General features: G+C 35.2%; 2 protein-coding genes across 3 annotated transcripts in view; both read left to right on the top strand.

Annotated features, from left to right (window-relative positions):
* The first annotated feature begins 2,088 nt into the window (after positions 1–2,088).
* On the top strand, positions 2,089–8,809 carry LOC111709869 (leukocyte receptor cluster member 8 homolog). Its single transcript, XM_023483795.1, has 5 exons — positions 2,089–4,236; positions 4,853–5,018; positions 5,166–5,271; positions 7,365–7,466; positions 7,880–8,809. Exons 1-5 carry the CDS (start codon positions 2,800–2,802, stop codon positions 8,046–8,048), a joined length of 1,980 nt encoding a protein of 659 aa, XP_023339563.1. The 5' UTR covers positions 2,089–2,799; the 3' UTR covers positions 8,049–8,809.
* Positions 8,810–11,368: 2,559 nt separating this feature from the next.
* LOC111709873 (cartilage-associated protein) overlaps positions 11,369–16,421 on the top strand; it is a 21,770-nt gene continuing 16,717 nt past the window's right edge. For both annotated transcript variants that reach the window (XM_023483800.1, XM_023483799.1), the window contains exons 1-3: positions 11,369–11,435; positions 14,267–14,353; positions 14,968–15,031. In XM_023483800.1, the coding sequence (XP_023339568.1) occupies positions 11,428–11,435; positions 14,267–14,353; positions 14,968–15,031 (159 nt within the window). In that variant the 5' untranslated portion in view covers positions 11,369–11,427. The remainder of the gene's footprint in view (positions 11,436–14,266; positions 14,354–14,967; positions 15,032–16,421) is intronic.

The raw sequence follows: 16,421 nt of genomic DNA, 5'->3' as shown, positions 1-16,421 counted from the left end.
AATGCAAAAACTTGCCTTTTTGATTTTTTATTTATTTCCAAATCATCTAAAGCTATCCCCTCCCCCCGGGGGGAGATTTTATAATTTTGTACTTTTAATTTTCTATTCTTACTGCACAAAATCATCTTACTGAAGTATTTGAAAAATTGGATTTTTGAGTTTTTTTTCCTACTTCAAAACTAACCTTTCTTATAATTACAAAATTTGCTGTGTTACCTAGTTTTCTTATTCCTTTGTCTCCTTTATTAAAGACTTTCCTAAAAGTCGGAAATTTTTTTTATAAGGGAACTTTTCCGACCTTTTCCAAGAAGTGCTTTATAAAGTTATACTACGCTAATTCTCCGTGACTCTTCAACGGTTCTATGCACGACATTTAAACTGATAATTTTTCAAAATTTACCTTTTAAAATGGGGCTGTATATTTTCTCGAAGAAATCACCCCCCCCCCTTTTTGAAAATCTTTTATTTGCCCCGAGAATTCAAGATGCATGAGTGGAGCACAAACGTTTTTATTTGCTGAATTTGGAAAAATAAATGATTTTTAGGGAAAAATGAATAAATTTTTGGTAATCATTCCAAATTAATTCGGAAAGATATACATCTCTGTAAAAAAAAGAAATTATACATTACACAGAATAATTCAATTCTACCCAAATACGCATTACTGCATTACTACAAAAAATTACACTTTACAAATTGATTGAAATTGATTGATTGAACCTGTTAGGAATTGTTATAGCCCTGTCCTAAACTATATAATGAAATAACAGGGAATAGTTCCCCTATCATAGATAGATATGCCAAAGTTTACTCTCGGGAATTCGCCATTGGAAAATTGTATGTGTTATTTTATCTAGAAAATCTGAATTATTGTATTGAAAGAGCCCGATGGTAGTGCAAGGAGAGATGATAACCAGCAATTTATTTAGGAAAATATTAATTTCATCAAATCTGCGTTCTCAGATCCATTTCATTCCATTTCTCTGAACTGTTTATTGGGGCATCAAAAATATCTTAATCTTTTGGATTTTTTATTAGATATGTTTTCATATGTTTGAGCATTCTCTTAATAATAGAATTATTAGGTTGAGAGTAAAAGGAAAATAAGGAAACTCTGCAAGTTCTGGCAGGGTTTCATTTTAAGTCTAAAAACATCTCCAAGGAAGTTTTACATCTCAATGGACCAATAAGAGACCAGGGAGTTTTAATTATTAAAGGGACTGTAAAGGAAAAATGAAAGGGGGTATAGTCTGAAGCCTAAACATTTTAGGAGTTGATCAAGACCAATATGAGTTCCTCTTTCTAGAAATTGATTTAAAACTGTGTCAAAATGATACGAAAAATTTATATATATAAAATTTTGTATTAAAATCGTCATGTTCAGCATGTACGCAACCAGTCTGAAAACGACGATATCCCAGAGGAGCTAGGTGCAGTATCTTTGTCACGTGTCTCCGTCTGTATCACGTTACAATGATACTGCACTGCCATGCATTGGTGGGAGTTCTAGTCACGTTATACGGACGTATTTATTATATTATCAATTATATCTATAAAAAATGAAAAATTATAAAATTCAAATAATAATAGGAGCAAACCTAAGTTTTAAGGCCCCTCTGGGATATCGCCGATTTAGATTGGTTGCGTATTTGCTGAACATGAACGGTTTAAACCAACGATTTTAATACAAAATTTTATATATATAAATTTTCGTATAAAATTTTATATATATAAATTTTCGTATAAAGACACAGTTTTATATCAATTTCTCGAGACAAGAACATCAGATCCATTAAATCCTAAAATGTTTAGGTTTCAGTCTATACCCCCTTTAATTCCTTTACAGTCCCTTTAAACTAGATTTTTGTTCTGTTCCCATCGAATTCGTATCCTAAGCAATGCTTCAAAAGTGAAGTTAATTTTTATTTAGTCTTTTCTTGATTTTATATATTATTCTGAACATTTTTCTAAAATTTTTAAGGACTTTTTGTCCTTTTTAGACCAAAAAACAAAACATTTTTGAAATATGAAGTATAAAAATAGCTTATTTACTTAACTGTTCTAAGATGAAATTATGATTTGTTTTAGAAACAAAATGAATCAGTTCGTTCAAGCTAGTCCACTTTTTAAATAATAGTTCATCTCCTTGGACCAGAATACCAGCTGAAAAGTGGATCTTCCAGTAGAGTCCAGCCATAATATGAGCTGGACTCTACTCTGTATGGGATAAGCAGACGGAACTTTATTGAAATGTTAAGAATATTTCAAGTATCTTTGTCGACCAGTTTCCTCAATTTTCTGTATTTTCTCTGTGATAATTTATTATAAGAAAATTTAATTTTGTTAGATTAGTACTTCTTACTATGGACTAATAATTTGCAAATTCAGCCAGAGGGTCTCAGAACAAGTGTTAAAGGGTGTCCCAACAAGAATTATTAAAGATGTCCCATTTTATATTTTAAAAGGGGTTCAATTCATGCAAAATTTATAAAGGATGTCTTTGGAAAAAGAAAAGTGGCCCAGAATACATAATCAAGGATGTCTTCGATACAAGATACATAAACTTGCATTTATTATGGGTTAGATGAAATCAACTTTAAGTTTCAACCTTTTTTTTAACACCATGAACTGCAATACACCAAGATTAATATCTCACTTATTTTGTCATGAAAACCATATTTAATAGAAATTTAATGATAACTTATATTTTGATTTTTTCACTTATTTATATTCTTTATAAAGGTATATTTGTACTGATCCTTAATTTTCCTAACAATACTGTATTCCAACAAGTGTAGCATGTACTGTACTGTGTTACAGATAAAAATGCATAGAGGGCGAGGTGGTGGCCCAGCTTGGGGTCAACAGAACCCCTGGAGCGGATATGGATATAATGGTCCTCCTCCTCCGGGTTGGGGAGGTGGTCCACCGGGATGGGCGGGACCAGGAGTTCCTGGGTGGGGTGGTGGTCCAGGATTTGGTCCTAGAGGACCCTGGATGGGACCTAGGATGGGTGGGCCGGGGCCGGCGGCGTTTGGAAATTGGAATCAGGAGTTTCCGCCGCTAGGGGGTCCGCCAGGGGAGGTGGAGGCACCCCCGGGAGAGGAAGCGGTTCCTGTTCCTGGTCAGGAACCTGGGATACCAGGGGAGGAGGGTGGTGCAGGTGCACCGGCACCTGTACAAGGGTTTGATCAGGATCAAATTGTGGAGGGATATGGAGGTGGAATGTGGGGTGGATATGAGGAAGGGTATGGGGAAGGGTATGGGGGCGGTGCTCCCCCTGGATTTGGAGGGCCCGGATTCGGGGGTGCAGGGTATGGTGCGGGAGCTTGGGGTGGGAACGCTGGGTATGGGTATCAAGGGTTCAACAATCAAGGTAAGAAGAAGAATAAGAACAAGAACAAGGAGGCTGCTACTCCTGTTAAGCCTACAGAAGCAGCTAAACCTCCTGCTAACACTTCTCCTAATGTAACACCTTCTAAAAAAGTAGAAGAGGTTAAATCTCTAAATCCTGAGGACTGGCCTCCAGCCTTGAAAGCCTATGTATCCCGGTGTTTTGAACAGTGTATGACTGATGTAGACAAGGATCAGGTTCAGATTATCCTGAAAGGAAAAATAACTGCAGCGGCCAGCTCGAACACACTCTGGACAAAGAACTGGGAGGAAGAAGCTCTACCCTCTACCCTAAGCTCTAAGCTCTCATCACACCTCGGAGATACGTCCAGTCGAGGGAAGGTTTTTCGGGGTGGAGCACGGGGGCGAGGAGCTCTCTTGGCTAGAACAGGACGGAAAGATATATTTAATAAGAAGAAGGAAAATGATGTTAAACAGCCCGACTTTGGTCGGAATCCAAACATGGTTCCAATTGGTAAAGGTGGGAAAAGAGAAAAAGTCCCATATTTCTATACTAACCCTCTGCAAATGGAATTGGAGGGTGATATTGGCGGATCAGCTAAGAAGATGAAAAGAGCGGCAAGGTTCGCCGGAGAATCCCCTCCCCCTGCCCGGAGAAAAACCTTGAACTTGGCGTCGTTAAACGACAAGTTGTTGAAGACGGATGAGAGTTGGGAGGACAGGGATGGGATTGACTGGGAGCAAATGCATATTGTTGGAACATGTACAAAGTTGGAGAAACAGTTCCTTAGACTCACAGAAGCTCCTGAAGCTCACAAGGTAGGTTCCTGTTGGGCAAACTCATGGAGGCACATTTATACCAAAAGATTATTTTCTCCGATTTAATTTTAAGAAGTTGTAAACACCTATTTTGAGCTTTCTTGACAAATATATGTTTGGGGGACAAGATTTTATTAAAAGCCTCATAAATTAATGCTCACTTCCATTTCATACAAGACTCTTGTTGCCTTAAAATATTATCTTTATTATGTAAAAATTAATCAAGTGCTTTCCTGTAGGATTACTAAGGGGGAGGGGAAGGAATTTATTCAAGTAATATCATATCCACTAGCCCTACCTCATATCCACTAGCCCTACCTCATATCCACTAGCCCTACCTCATATCCACTAGCCCTACCTTATATCCACTAGCCCTACCTCATATCCACTAGCCCTACCTTAGCTCAAACTCAGGATTTACAGATCTTTGAAAAGTTTTATATATCCAAAATGAATCCGAATGAAGTTTTCTACGACACTGCATACTTAGTTCAACTACCTTACATAGCCGGTCACTCCCTTTAATTTAAGTATTATTTGAGCACTTAATCAGTTTAAAAATTTGAAAGCAGACGTGGTTTTCTTTGAAAAGATAAATATTTAAAGGGTATTAGTGTGATATTTTTTCAAAGAGTGATGTTTTTTAAACTGGTTCAAGAAGTCATTTCAGCTGATTTAGGTTTATGAGACGCATGCGCGAGTAGCTCTTGAGAAGGGAGATTTTACCGAGTTTAACCAGTGTCAGTCCCAGCTGAAGATGCTGTACCAGGAGGTTGGGGGAGAGAACAGGCTTGAGTTCACGGCATACAGGATCCTTTACTATATGTACACAATGGAGGTCTTAGGTAAATCCATTCATTCATCTTTTGAAAATTAATTAGTATATTTTTATAATATCTTCAAAGCGGACTTTAAGATTTTCTTAAAAGGAAGATCTCTAGCAAATAAATACTTTTTTAAAATTCTTGATTTAATTTATTGCTTTTATTTAGATATAATGTCTGCGCTGGCTTCTTTGAGTGCGGAGGAGAAAAAGGATGAATGTATTCGTCATGTGATTCAGCTCAGAGACTCCTGGAGTCAAGGAAACTATGTCAGGTAGGTTTTCAAAGGATCTAACAGACTCCGGGAGTCAAAAAAAATATGTCAGGTAGGGTTTCAAGGGATCTAAGAGACTCCTAGAGTCTAGAAAACTAAGTCAGGTAGGTAAGAGACTCTTGGAGTCGAGGAAATTATGTCAGGTAGGTCTTAAAAGGAGCTCAGAGACTCCTGGAGTTCAGGAAACTATGTCAGGTAGGTCTTAAAAGGAACTCAAACTCCTGGAGTCAAGGAGACTATGTCAGGTAGGTCTTAAAAGGAACTCAGACTACTGGAGTCAAGGAGACTATGTCAGGTAGGTCTTAAAAGGAACTCAGACTCCTGGAGTCAAGGAGACTATGTCAGGTAGGTCTTAAAAGGAACTCAGACTCCTGGAGTCAAGGAGACTATGTCAGGTAGGTCTTAAAAGGAGCTCATAGACTCCTGGAGTTCAGGAAACTATGTCAGGTAGGTCTTAAAAGGAACTCAGAGACTCCTGGAGCAAAGGAAACTATGTCATGTAGGTCTTCAAAGGAGCTAAGAGACTCCTGGAGTCTAGGAGACTATGTCAGGTAGGCCATAAAAGGAACTCAGACTCCTGGAGTCAAGGAGACTATGTCAGGTAGGTCTTAAAAGGAACTCAGACTCCTGGAGTCTAGGAGACTATGTCAGGTAGGTCTTAAAAGGAGCTCAGACTCCTGGAGTCAAGGAGACTATGTCAGGTAGGTCTTAAAAGGAACTCAGACTCCTGGAGTCAAGGAGACTATGTCAGGTAGGTCTTAAAAGGAGCTCATAGACTCCTGGAGTTCAGGAAACTATGTCAGGTAGGTCTTAAAAGGAACTCAAACTCCTGGAGTCAAGGAGACTATGTCAGGTAGGTCTTAAAAGGAACTCAAACTCCTGGAGTCTAGGAGACTATGTCAGGTAGGTCTTAAAAGGAGCTCAGACTCCTGGAGTCAAGGAGACTATGTCAGGTAGGTCTTAAAAGGAACTCAAACTCCTGGAGTCAAGGAGACTATGTCAGGAAGGTCTTAAAAGGAACTCAGACTCCTGGAGTCAAGGAGACTATGTCAGGTAGGTCTTAAAAGGAACTCAGACTACTGGAGTCAAGGAGACTATGTCAGGTAGGTCTCCTGGAGTCAAGGAGACTATGTCAGGTAGGTCTTAAAAGGAACTCAGACTCCTGGAGTCAAGGAGACTATGTCAGGTAGGTCTTAAAAGGAGCTAAGAGACTCCTGGAGTCAAGGAGACTATGTCAGGTAGGTCTTAAAAGGAACTCAGACTACTGGAGTCAAGGAGACTATGTCAGGTAGGTAATGAAAGGAGCTCAGAGACTCCTGGAGTAAAAAATACAACTTTTATTGTAAGTTCGTTTGAAATTAATATATGCAAGTTCTTGAATAACAGAAGAGAGGCACATCATCTTCAATTGAATATTAGTAAAAGGTTATAAAAATTTCTAAATGTTTTTTTATTTTGGAAAATTTAATCAAATTAGGCTTTAAATTGCCTTCATACATAGACCAAAATTTATTAAGCATTAAATAATTCTCATATAGAGCACTATTAAATACTGATAAGTACATCTATTATGTAATAACAAAAAATCCGAAGTCTTGATTTATAAAACCTTGATTAAAAAAGGATAAACACATCCTTTTTATAACTGAATCAATACATGACCCAAGTGTAGATATTCTAGCAGATCGTATCATAAAATCATTCATTAGTGTATTGCTTCATTATCAACCATTATATCTTATAATACTTATCCTGCATCGATAACCAAGAGGGCAGTCGCTGGTTAGTGTCTATTATAAAAGCGAAAGTGCTTAAGACTCTAGCTAGTGGCTGATATTGATAATCTTGCACAATGTCGGATGTGGATGTCCGGTGTAGTGGTTTAATTTTATCATCTATAAACGAATCTAATCCTTAACTATCATCTGGTTTATAATGACCTAAAAATCCGGGAGAAGTACCAAAATCAGAGCAAATATAGAACCATTCTTTCTACCTAAAAGCTATAAGACCTTTCTCCATACATAACTTAGATTAATCATATCAAGTTTGGGGAGTGAAAGATGGACACCCTGATTTGATTTGTATTTAAGGTTCTTCAAGCTGTACAGTACTGCACCTAAGATGTCCGGTTACCTCCTGGACTGGTTTATTGAGCGGGAACGTAAACGCGCGCTCACAACTATAATCAAAGCGTATGTTTTTGTTAGTTTTAATTTCATTCATTTTTTATCGATATTTTAAAAACTTAATTTTTTGAAATATTTAAATAAAATTATTCTAATCAGTTTTAGGAATAGGCTGAAGGTAACATTAATACTAAATAATTAACATTTTAACTCTTATGTTTGAATCTCATTTTAGCATAGTAATAATTTAACTCAGGTAGACAATAATATGCCTTTTTAGCATAAAATTTCATTACACCGTCCATTCAGTTTTATCCCACATTGAAAACAAAGCTTTTTTACAATACAAGTTACAAGTTTTTAACAAAAATATTTTATTGACAATTTTACTTTTTAGCTTATTCAATTTTTTTTATCTTAAGAAAATGTAGCAGGCTTTGACGAAAGTTACGGATTTAAAATTAATTTTCTTTGTTCAGATATCGGGTTGGGATCCCTGTAGAAAATGTGATGAAGTCTATATCATGTAGTAAAGCGGACTGGAGTAAATTCATCGAACCCTACCCTCTCTCCTTCACGGACAAGAAGAAGGACGTTCTGGACTGCAAGACGAGTATGGGAGCCTTGCCTCTCACAAAAGCAACGTAGTGGGACTCTGACCAATCAATCAATCAATATTTGGTTTTCATCAATATCTTCCGATAGTCTTGACGCATCGAACCCATTCGAAGATCATCACTTCAATCATCAACCTTTTTATTATTTATGAGTAGGTTCTGCCCATTCATTTCAACACCATTCAAGTCATTTATTCAAGTTGTCAGCTAAATTATAATTATCTTGTTCATCAGCATGCTCAATTCCTTCTATTCAACCAGTAAAGGCGCGGTCTTGCAGTACCTGGAACATCTCAAAAGAATCCACGACATGGGACACCGCTGTTTTTCCAAGACCTGCGTAAATCAAATAAGCTTCGGCGTCCTAACATTAATGTTAATTAGGTGTATCTGTCATTGCTGACAATATCTTGAAGATACCTCAACATGTGACGGTATTAGACTCCCTCAAGATAATTCATGGTGGTCGGAGAATCATACTCAGCGAACCCTGATTTTGTTCTACAAATGGAATTCCTTTAACGACAGTTCCTTCCCCCCTTTCCCCTGTCTGTTCCTTTTCCCTTTCCATTTGTAGATTTCAGGGTTTCTTATCTCCGGCCCAGATGGAGGTCGGATTAATGAATTAATGAAGGAGGGACGACATGTCCCCCAGCCCGTACTAATTAATTAAACCTATATAATTTATCTTTAGGTGTAATTTTTCTAAATTAAACTTAATGAAATGTACTCTGCTTGTTCTAGGTACCAGAATCCATAGGAAGAGAAAAATAAAATGTTTGAATTGTTTAATTTTGTTTTTATTTGTGTGTTTTGCTTTGTCCACACCTAAATGCCACATTTTCAAAAATAATCGGGTTTAACCTCTAAATGTATTAAAAAAACACTGTTATTAATAGATCACATGTCAATAAAGACATGATACGATTTACAAATCTTTAAACAAGCGGATAACAGATTTAACAAAGCTGGAATAAGCTCTACGACCGATTCTTCTTACCGCGTGTTTTTAAAATGTGTCAACCCGAAAAAGATTTTTTTTACCAAAATGTTGCCTTTTTTATCCTCTTCACTTGAAACCAATATTTTATGTTAGTAAGATTATATTATACTATATGGAAGACATGGTTCTGATATTGGTAGGCTTCCGGAGAAGTAGGTTTCGGATCTGTTAATTCCCAGCTCGTGATTGAAACAAAGATATGGACTGAGTTCTTGGTTTAACTTAATATATAGGTAACCAAGGTCTGTAATTTGACTGCTTAAATAATACCGTAATACTGGTAATAAATTTAAAGAATTTTTATTTTTAATAAAGGATTGCCCATAAAGGATAGAGACGACTGTGCGGAATTAATACTTTCTGCTTTATATTCATGATTCCCTGAAAGAATGTGTTTCTTCTTTGCTAAATCATTTAACAAGGTAGATAATAGAAAACTTGTAAGGCAGAAAACTTAACCTTGGATTCGCTATTTTTACATTCTTGGTGTGTAACCAAGGAGTATGAAATAGAAGGGAGACAACTGACGCGTCTCGCCCTATCATATGATCATACATGCTTTGCAGACGGGTACTTTATTTTAATAAGAAATAACCTCTTAACCGCGTCAGTTATATCTTCGTTTTATTTCTTACTCCTTGTGTGTAACCCTGTAGATAACATATTGTTGTTGATTTAGATTTTAGTACGGCATTTCTCCTGCTACATTAAATTTGAAAAGGAAATGGATTTTAGTACAGCATTTCTGCTACATTAAATTTGAAAAGGAAATGGATTTTAATACAGCATTTCTCCTGCTATATATTAAATTTTGAAAGGAAATTGATTTTAATACAGCATTTCTTCTGCTACATTAAATTAAAAGGAAATGAATTTTTGTGCAGACAAGTTCGGTAAACCTTACACACACTCTTTAGGTACAGACACACAACATAACTACAGTCAAGGAAATTGCAGATCAATGTCGTCAATTTTAATTAAGCTTGACTAACGAGTAGTTTATTGTAAACTTTACAGTTTTATTGATATTGGTAAGAAGACAGGTTCAGTAGAAATAGGAATGGGCATTTTTGACATTTTTAAAAACGATCGTTTCGGTTTTACAACGATAAAAAAAATGTGAGAACAAACCGAAGATTTTAAAAACGATCGTTTTTGAAAATAATCATTTTTGAAATGGATGAAACTAAGTTATGATCGTTTTAAGAATAAAAACGAATCAAAGATCCTTTTCAAAACGATCGTTCCGGAAAACAATAGTTATCAAAACTATCGGTTTGAAACTGCAGGCGTTAAAACTGCAAAAAATAAAAATATTTGATGAGGTAGACAAATACACTGAACACTTTTACCTTTTGCTGTAGTAAAAGCACATTTTAAGGATCAGCTTAATTTTTAACCATAAAAGACCCAATTGATTATATGTGTTTCAGAGATTTAAATATCCTGGTAACCCCCCCCCCCCTGTATTTGGCAATAAAAATATTCTAGTTGGTTTTATAGTTGGGGGTATTGGAAATCTTCATATCTGGTGAAGAAAAGAATATTTTCATCCCTTGCATGGAGGAAATTTATATGAGATTAAAGATTCATAAGTCATAACTAAATATAAAAATTTTAGTTTAAACCACTTTTCAAAAAATACAAATTATGAAAGAATTGTTATCCCTGCACATGTGTAAGCTATACGTACCCCACACATGTATACATGTTACAAGATACTAGTAGAACTACACGGTTACCTATATAAAATACATGTTACAAGATACTAGTAGAACTACACGGTTACCTATATAAAAGTTAATCATTAAAAAACTATAATATTCAAGATAGAAAATAAAATAAACGAATTTTTGTCATCAATTTTTTAATCGCTGTATCTTTGCAACCCTATGCATGTCGAGTCTTTGCATGACATTAAAGCTATTACATCTATTAATTTTGTTAGATCAAAGTCATGATATATCAAAGGTTTGCACATTGTGGGTGATCAAGACTCAAGATACAGTTCCTTATTATTATTATATTTGGAAAATCATCGTTTGTAAAGTGAAAGGCATAGAGTCTATGTGAAATGATCACTGGTCAATTATGAAACCAGCCTATTTCATAATTTGGTTTTCTTTTAATATTAATTTTAGATTTTCTATAAAATGATGTTCCAGGACTCAAAAGGTTAAATAGCAAAAATATGTGAAGTACACCTGCAGTATGGAAACAGTACAACAAAATGGCCGTTTTACACTTTTTTCTATTAAATTCCACTCTAATATATATTCTGTGCCTGTATAATAACATATATGATATACTGTATGGCCTAGAAATGGTTCTATATTTATCTTTTTTTCAGATAAATGATTAGGATATATGCTGTATGTCATATTTTTTATTCTACTTATAACTGAAAATGAACAGGTGAATTAAATTATATAATAGATGTATGCAAAAGTTATTAATATTTTTTTGCGTTAAAATTAAAGCTGAATGTTATATGTTGATTTTATTGGCTTATTGCTTTTAAGTTGTGATAAAATAAAAAAAGCTTTATTATAAACTTCTAAACGTTTTTATTTTTTTAATTAATTAATACCATTGTAGTAAATGCCCCACTCGATTTTGCCACCAGAGCAGAAAACTTATCCAAAAATGGTTTGACTATTTCCTCTTTCAACTTTTCATCTTGGTGTAAGATCTCCTTTTTATCTGCCTTGAAGTTTTCAGGAATAAATGTCTTCTTACTCTCTTCTGTAGGATAATTTGGTTCTCTAATACATCATTTATCTTTTCTTTTAATGTTTTATCTACGTTCTCTTAGGTACACGACTTGTCTACTGCTTGATAACTTATTATTTTCTCCTGAAATACTAGTTCTTGACCTGGTTCCAGTTCCTCTGGTTTCATGGATTTCTTGAAGTTCTCGTATTCTAGTTTTCTTTCTCTCTGAATCATCATGTAACTATCGAAAATGTTTCTAAAATCAGCATAATTCTTTATAATTTCTGCTAATTACCTGGTTCTTGCTATTCTGGTAGCCTGGCTTCTTCGAAGTTCCTGTACCCAGTTCTCTTTCTCCAACTTAAGGTATACGGCTAACTTCTTGTTTTGAGCAAGACTCTGTCACTTCTTGTATTACAATTTTCCGTGCTGGGATTTACTGAATGATTCCACCTATTCCACCTGTTGAACGTACCATGTTTAACTTCCATTAACTTTCCGCATGGTTAACTTCATCCAATTCTATGACATTCTCGCTGTTTTTTGTCGTCTCAGAACTATCTATGTTGCTGTTTCTTGTTTCCCACATTTTATCCGCTCTCTTGCTGTTTTCTATCATCTCAAAACTATTGATATATTTAGTTTCTAACTTATGTCTATCAGGAGAGAGATAACTGTTGGTCTTTTCCATCTGGATTTCCATTTGGATTCCTTAAGCATAAAAAACAGGCATGTTTCCTTCAACTCTACATCGTACAGTCCCTTGAGAATTTCGTCCTTAAACTCAACTAGGCTCCTCTTGTTTGGAGCATATACTTGTAATCATAACTCTTCCTTGTCAGCATAATATTCTCTGGTATCTTCACCACTTTCCTGTTTCCTGTCCAGGTATTCCTGTTTCTGTTTCATCTTGTTTGCACGAGCTCTCCATGGTCTCCTCCTCTTCTGTCTGTTTCTTGTCCAGGTATTCCGCCCTCTTGCTCTCATCATATTTTTGTTGTGAGAATCTTTTTATCATTTCTACAAGAACACTCCTGCTTCACATTTCTCAAATGCTGCTCCCAGTTGAAAAAAACGGTAATATCTCTCTTCTAGCTACTCCCGTGATACATGAAACCATTACTTTTATATCTTTATTTGGGATTGTTTCCCAGTCATCGTTAATCAGATGAGTTCCAAGTTTTCACATCATTTCCATCATATTTAAGAGCTCTTTCAATAAAACTCTGTCCTCGGTTGCTTGCCCTGATTCCACTACTCTAACTGTAGATGTTCCATACGTTGTTGTGATTTATCCATCTTCTTGTTCTGCTCTAACATTGTTTTAACTTCTTGAATCTTTTTTAATGCTTTCCATTCTTCAAGTTTCTTTTTATGTTTCCTCCACTCTCTGCAATCGGACTGCCAATTCTTCTTATTGAAGTTTTCCATCTTCTATTGTTTGTTACTCTGGTTCCCTTCATGTTTATTACTCCGTTTCCCTTCATGTTTGTTACTCCGGTTCCCTTCATGTTTGTTACTCCGGTTTCTGATTCTTCACTTGGTTATCTAGGGTACAATTTAAATTGTTTATACAAGCCGTTTTTCTTCATATTCGGTATTTTGATATTTTGATATCCAATGCCTTAGTAAAACTGTCCACTGTTACACTCTAGTACTGTATTGCCCGGCCATTGGGTTAATAAAGCAGACATTTAATAGGACTAGCCGGTGCAACAAGGTTGACGCTGTCAGACTTTAGGTTGAATTTACTTTTACTAAAGGGTCAGGGGTGCGTGTCTGCATCTCTGATAGCAATCCTAACTTGTTGCTATACTTTTACTGTTTACTGTTTCCTCTGACACAGTTTCTCCTATTATCATTTAAATCAGTTAAACTCTTATATTTTTGTTCCTTGGAGTCTGTGGCAGTTAACTAGGATTCCTTAATTCTCGCCGCTGCTACCACTTTTGTAGTAAATTTCATACTCCATAACAGTTTCTCTAACACGTATCTATCCAGGTACAACTCAGATTCTCTTAACTATCATTGTCAACACACGGCCACAATCCCGTGAATTATCAACGTCACTACCACTTGGCACAATCTCGTTAGCTATTGATGTCAACAAGGACACTCGCAATTAATCGATCAATGCCTCAACCAGGACACGATCCACATGGCTACAATCCTGTGACTTATAAACACCATTACCAACGGCCGCGATCGTTAACCTGTTTATCTAAACAGGAAACGATTACTCTCTCTCAGTAAACAGTACTGAGTTTCTATATCAACTAACTGTATTTCTTATTTAGATTAGAATTGGTTCTTAACAGCGTCATTACAAGTTATGCGCTGTTATATATAACGTAGTTAAGGAATCAATTAAAGTAATTAAAGAGAAGCTTTTTTAATAGAGAGCTCCTCTAGACTTCTATGTTTATGTGTATTCATTCTGTTTAACAGCTTGATATCAATCAAAATTGAAACCGAAAGTCGTCTTCATTGTATTGATATAACCGCTTACTACTGTATATATTCCTGTTCAGTCTCTACCTACTGGTGTATATGGTTGGATCTGTGATCAGCTATGGAACAATGGACAAGAACAATGAAGATTATGATGTTGGAACAAGGAATTCAAAAAATATAAAAGACTAGGAAACCTAACTTTGCTTGGATATCTAAACTATTTTTAAACCAAGCTTAGAACATTCCCGTGATTCTACCAAGTTCTTCAATACAAGTTTGATGCAAATCAATCAAGGGATTTATCAATTTTCATCAGCCAACAGACAGCTTAACAGAGATTACTACTTTATATATACTTTATTTTCCCCTTTAAACTCACCTACGGATAACAGAATAACCAATTTACAAAGGCCCTTTGTGGCAACTCGCCTGGCCCCAGGGATGGTTTACGAATTTTAAGATAAGCAATTTTGCACGGAAAAAAATCCAACATCTGTTATTTTTAAAACGCACAAAGTTAACTAGAAAAATCCGTGAAATACGATTTACAAAGAAAAAGGGTGTCTGAAGATCAACCGTTAACATTTAGAATTGTTACTAGAAAAAGGACTAAAAGCCTATTCCTGCTTGAAAATGCAGTTCACATTTTTGCAAACAAAAAGTATATCTTCTGGTATCTATAAGTTAAACATAAAAAATCTGTTTGAACACATGGAGATCAATGGAATGTTCTTGTTTCTTTAAAGTTTTAAACATATATTTTTTAATATTTTTGTAGAGAGAAGAATTTCGAAGAGTTGTACAAAGAAGGTCGACAGCATTATTTAGATAATAATTTTCAGGTCATTTTTCCCCCTTACATTAAGCTATAACTTTTAATTTGGCTTGACTCTTGGATTGTTTTTTTAATCTGTTGTTATCAATCAGGCACGAAGGAGGTAAATTTTTGTCAACAACTCAACCTTTGCAACCTGATTCGACTATGTGAGCTTACAGAATTTACAGTTTAAAATATCTGTGGATTGGGTTGCAAATATATGATGATATGATTTGAGTTTGGCAAAAAAACTAAAATTTCTTTGTTAATGTAATCAAGGCTGTAAAGTATTTTCTTATATGATCACCGAAATAAATGCTAAATTGTGAAATTAAACATTAGAGGATATTTGAACAAAAAAAGAAAAACTTCAACCCGACATTATAATTTTTATAAGAAAATACACCTAACATCCTACATCAGTCCTTCAGAGAAAAATGTGATCCTCCTCTTTGCTTATGATTGCAAATTCTATTCAACTCAAAAACCATGCGTCAAATTAAAGTACAAAATTCAATATTTTATTTCAATCATAATTCTCCTTTTTTTTAAAGGGCTTTCGAGAAAAAAAAAAAAAATGAATTTCATAGAGGCAACCAAATAAATCTATTTATTTTGAGTTTCTAAACGTCATCACAAAGTTGTAACACGTAAATTTGAACTTTTCCTTATCTCTATGTTGGAATGAGACACTCTCTGTATTTGTCCAGAATTGCACCAGACCAGTTTTATGCTGTCAATTATCATTATTGGACAGCTAGAGCCTAGAGATGCATCTGCTAAAATGCAATGTTTGCAATGTAATTTTAAAATTTAAAATGTAAAAAGACTTAATCGTCACATCTGAACAAATTTCTGAATCTGAAAAAAACTCAAAATATTGAGTTTTTTGCTTAATTGGGAAAATTTCTTGAAGTAAGAATATGGGAGGAGGGGTGGGGGTAGGGTGCAAGTTCCCCCTTCAAATTGTTTAACCCCTGGATTGAACCCCTAAAATTGGATGAAGCCTGATCTAGGATCTGAAGATGGAATATAGATTAAATTGTAAAGAATGGAAGAGAACCCTGGACAGCTCAGGATAGATTTAGACGGCTCATCGTGCTTTATACCCGGAGCTGGGAGGAAATATTACAATCTCAGAGGATGAATTTTTACAGAGACTAAATACCTATTTATAAACTTTATATAGTACTAGCGTTGGAACCCAGCTTTGCCTGGAAACTAAAATTTTGTTATAAAAGTCAACACAATACACATAGAATAGTTAAATCAAGCTATGAACGTTCCAGTTAGATCAAGCTATGAACCCAATACACATAAAATAGTTAGATCAAGCTATGAACCCAATACACATAGAATAGTTAAATCAAGCTATGAACCCAATACACATAGAATAGTTAGATCAAGCTATGAAC

Source organism: Eurytemora carolleeae, unplaced genomic scaffold (genome assembly GCF_000591075.1).
Source record: "Eurytemora carolleeae unplaced genomic scaffold, Eaff_2.0 scaffold941, whole genome shotgun sequence".
Lineage (NCBI taxonomy): Eukaryota > Metazoa > Arthropoda > Copepoda > Calanoida > Temoridae > Eurytemora > Eurytemora carolleeae.
Note: the sequence above shows the minus strand (reverse complement) of the source record. Positions and strands in the feature narration are given on the sequence as shown.

Bases quoted from the DNA above. Each gene is read 5' to 3' on its own strand.
- LOC111709869 (XM_023483795.1), top strand. From the start codon at position 2,800: ATGTACTGTACTGTGTTACAGATAAAAATGCATAGAGGGCGAGGTGGT. The intron at 4,237-4,852 runs TAATTTTAAGAA...CAGCTGATTTAG, and splicing joins AAAGATTATTTTCTCCGATT to GTTTATGAGACGCATGCGCG. The intron at 5,019-5,165 runs GTAAATCCATTC...GCTTTTATTTAG, and splicing joins GTACACAATGGAGGTCTTAG to ATATAATGTCTGCGCTGGCT.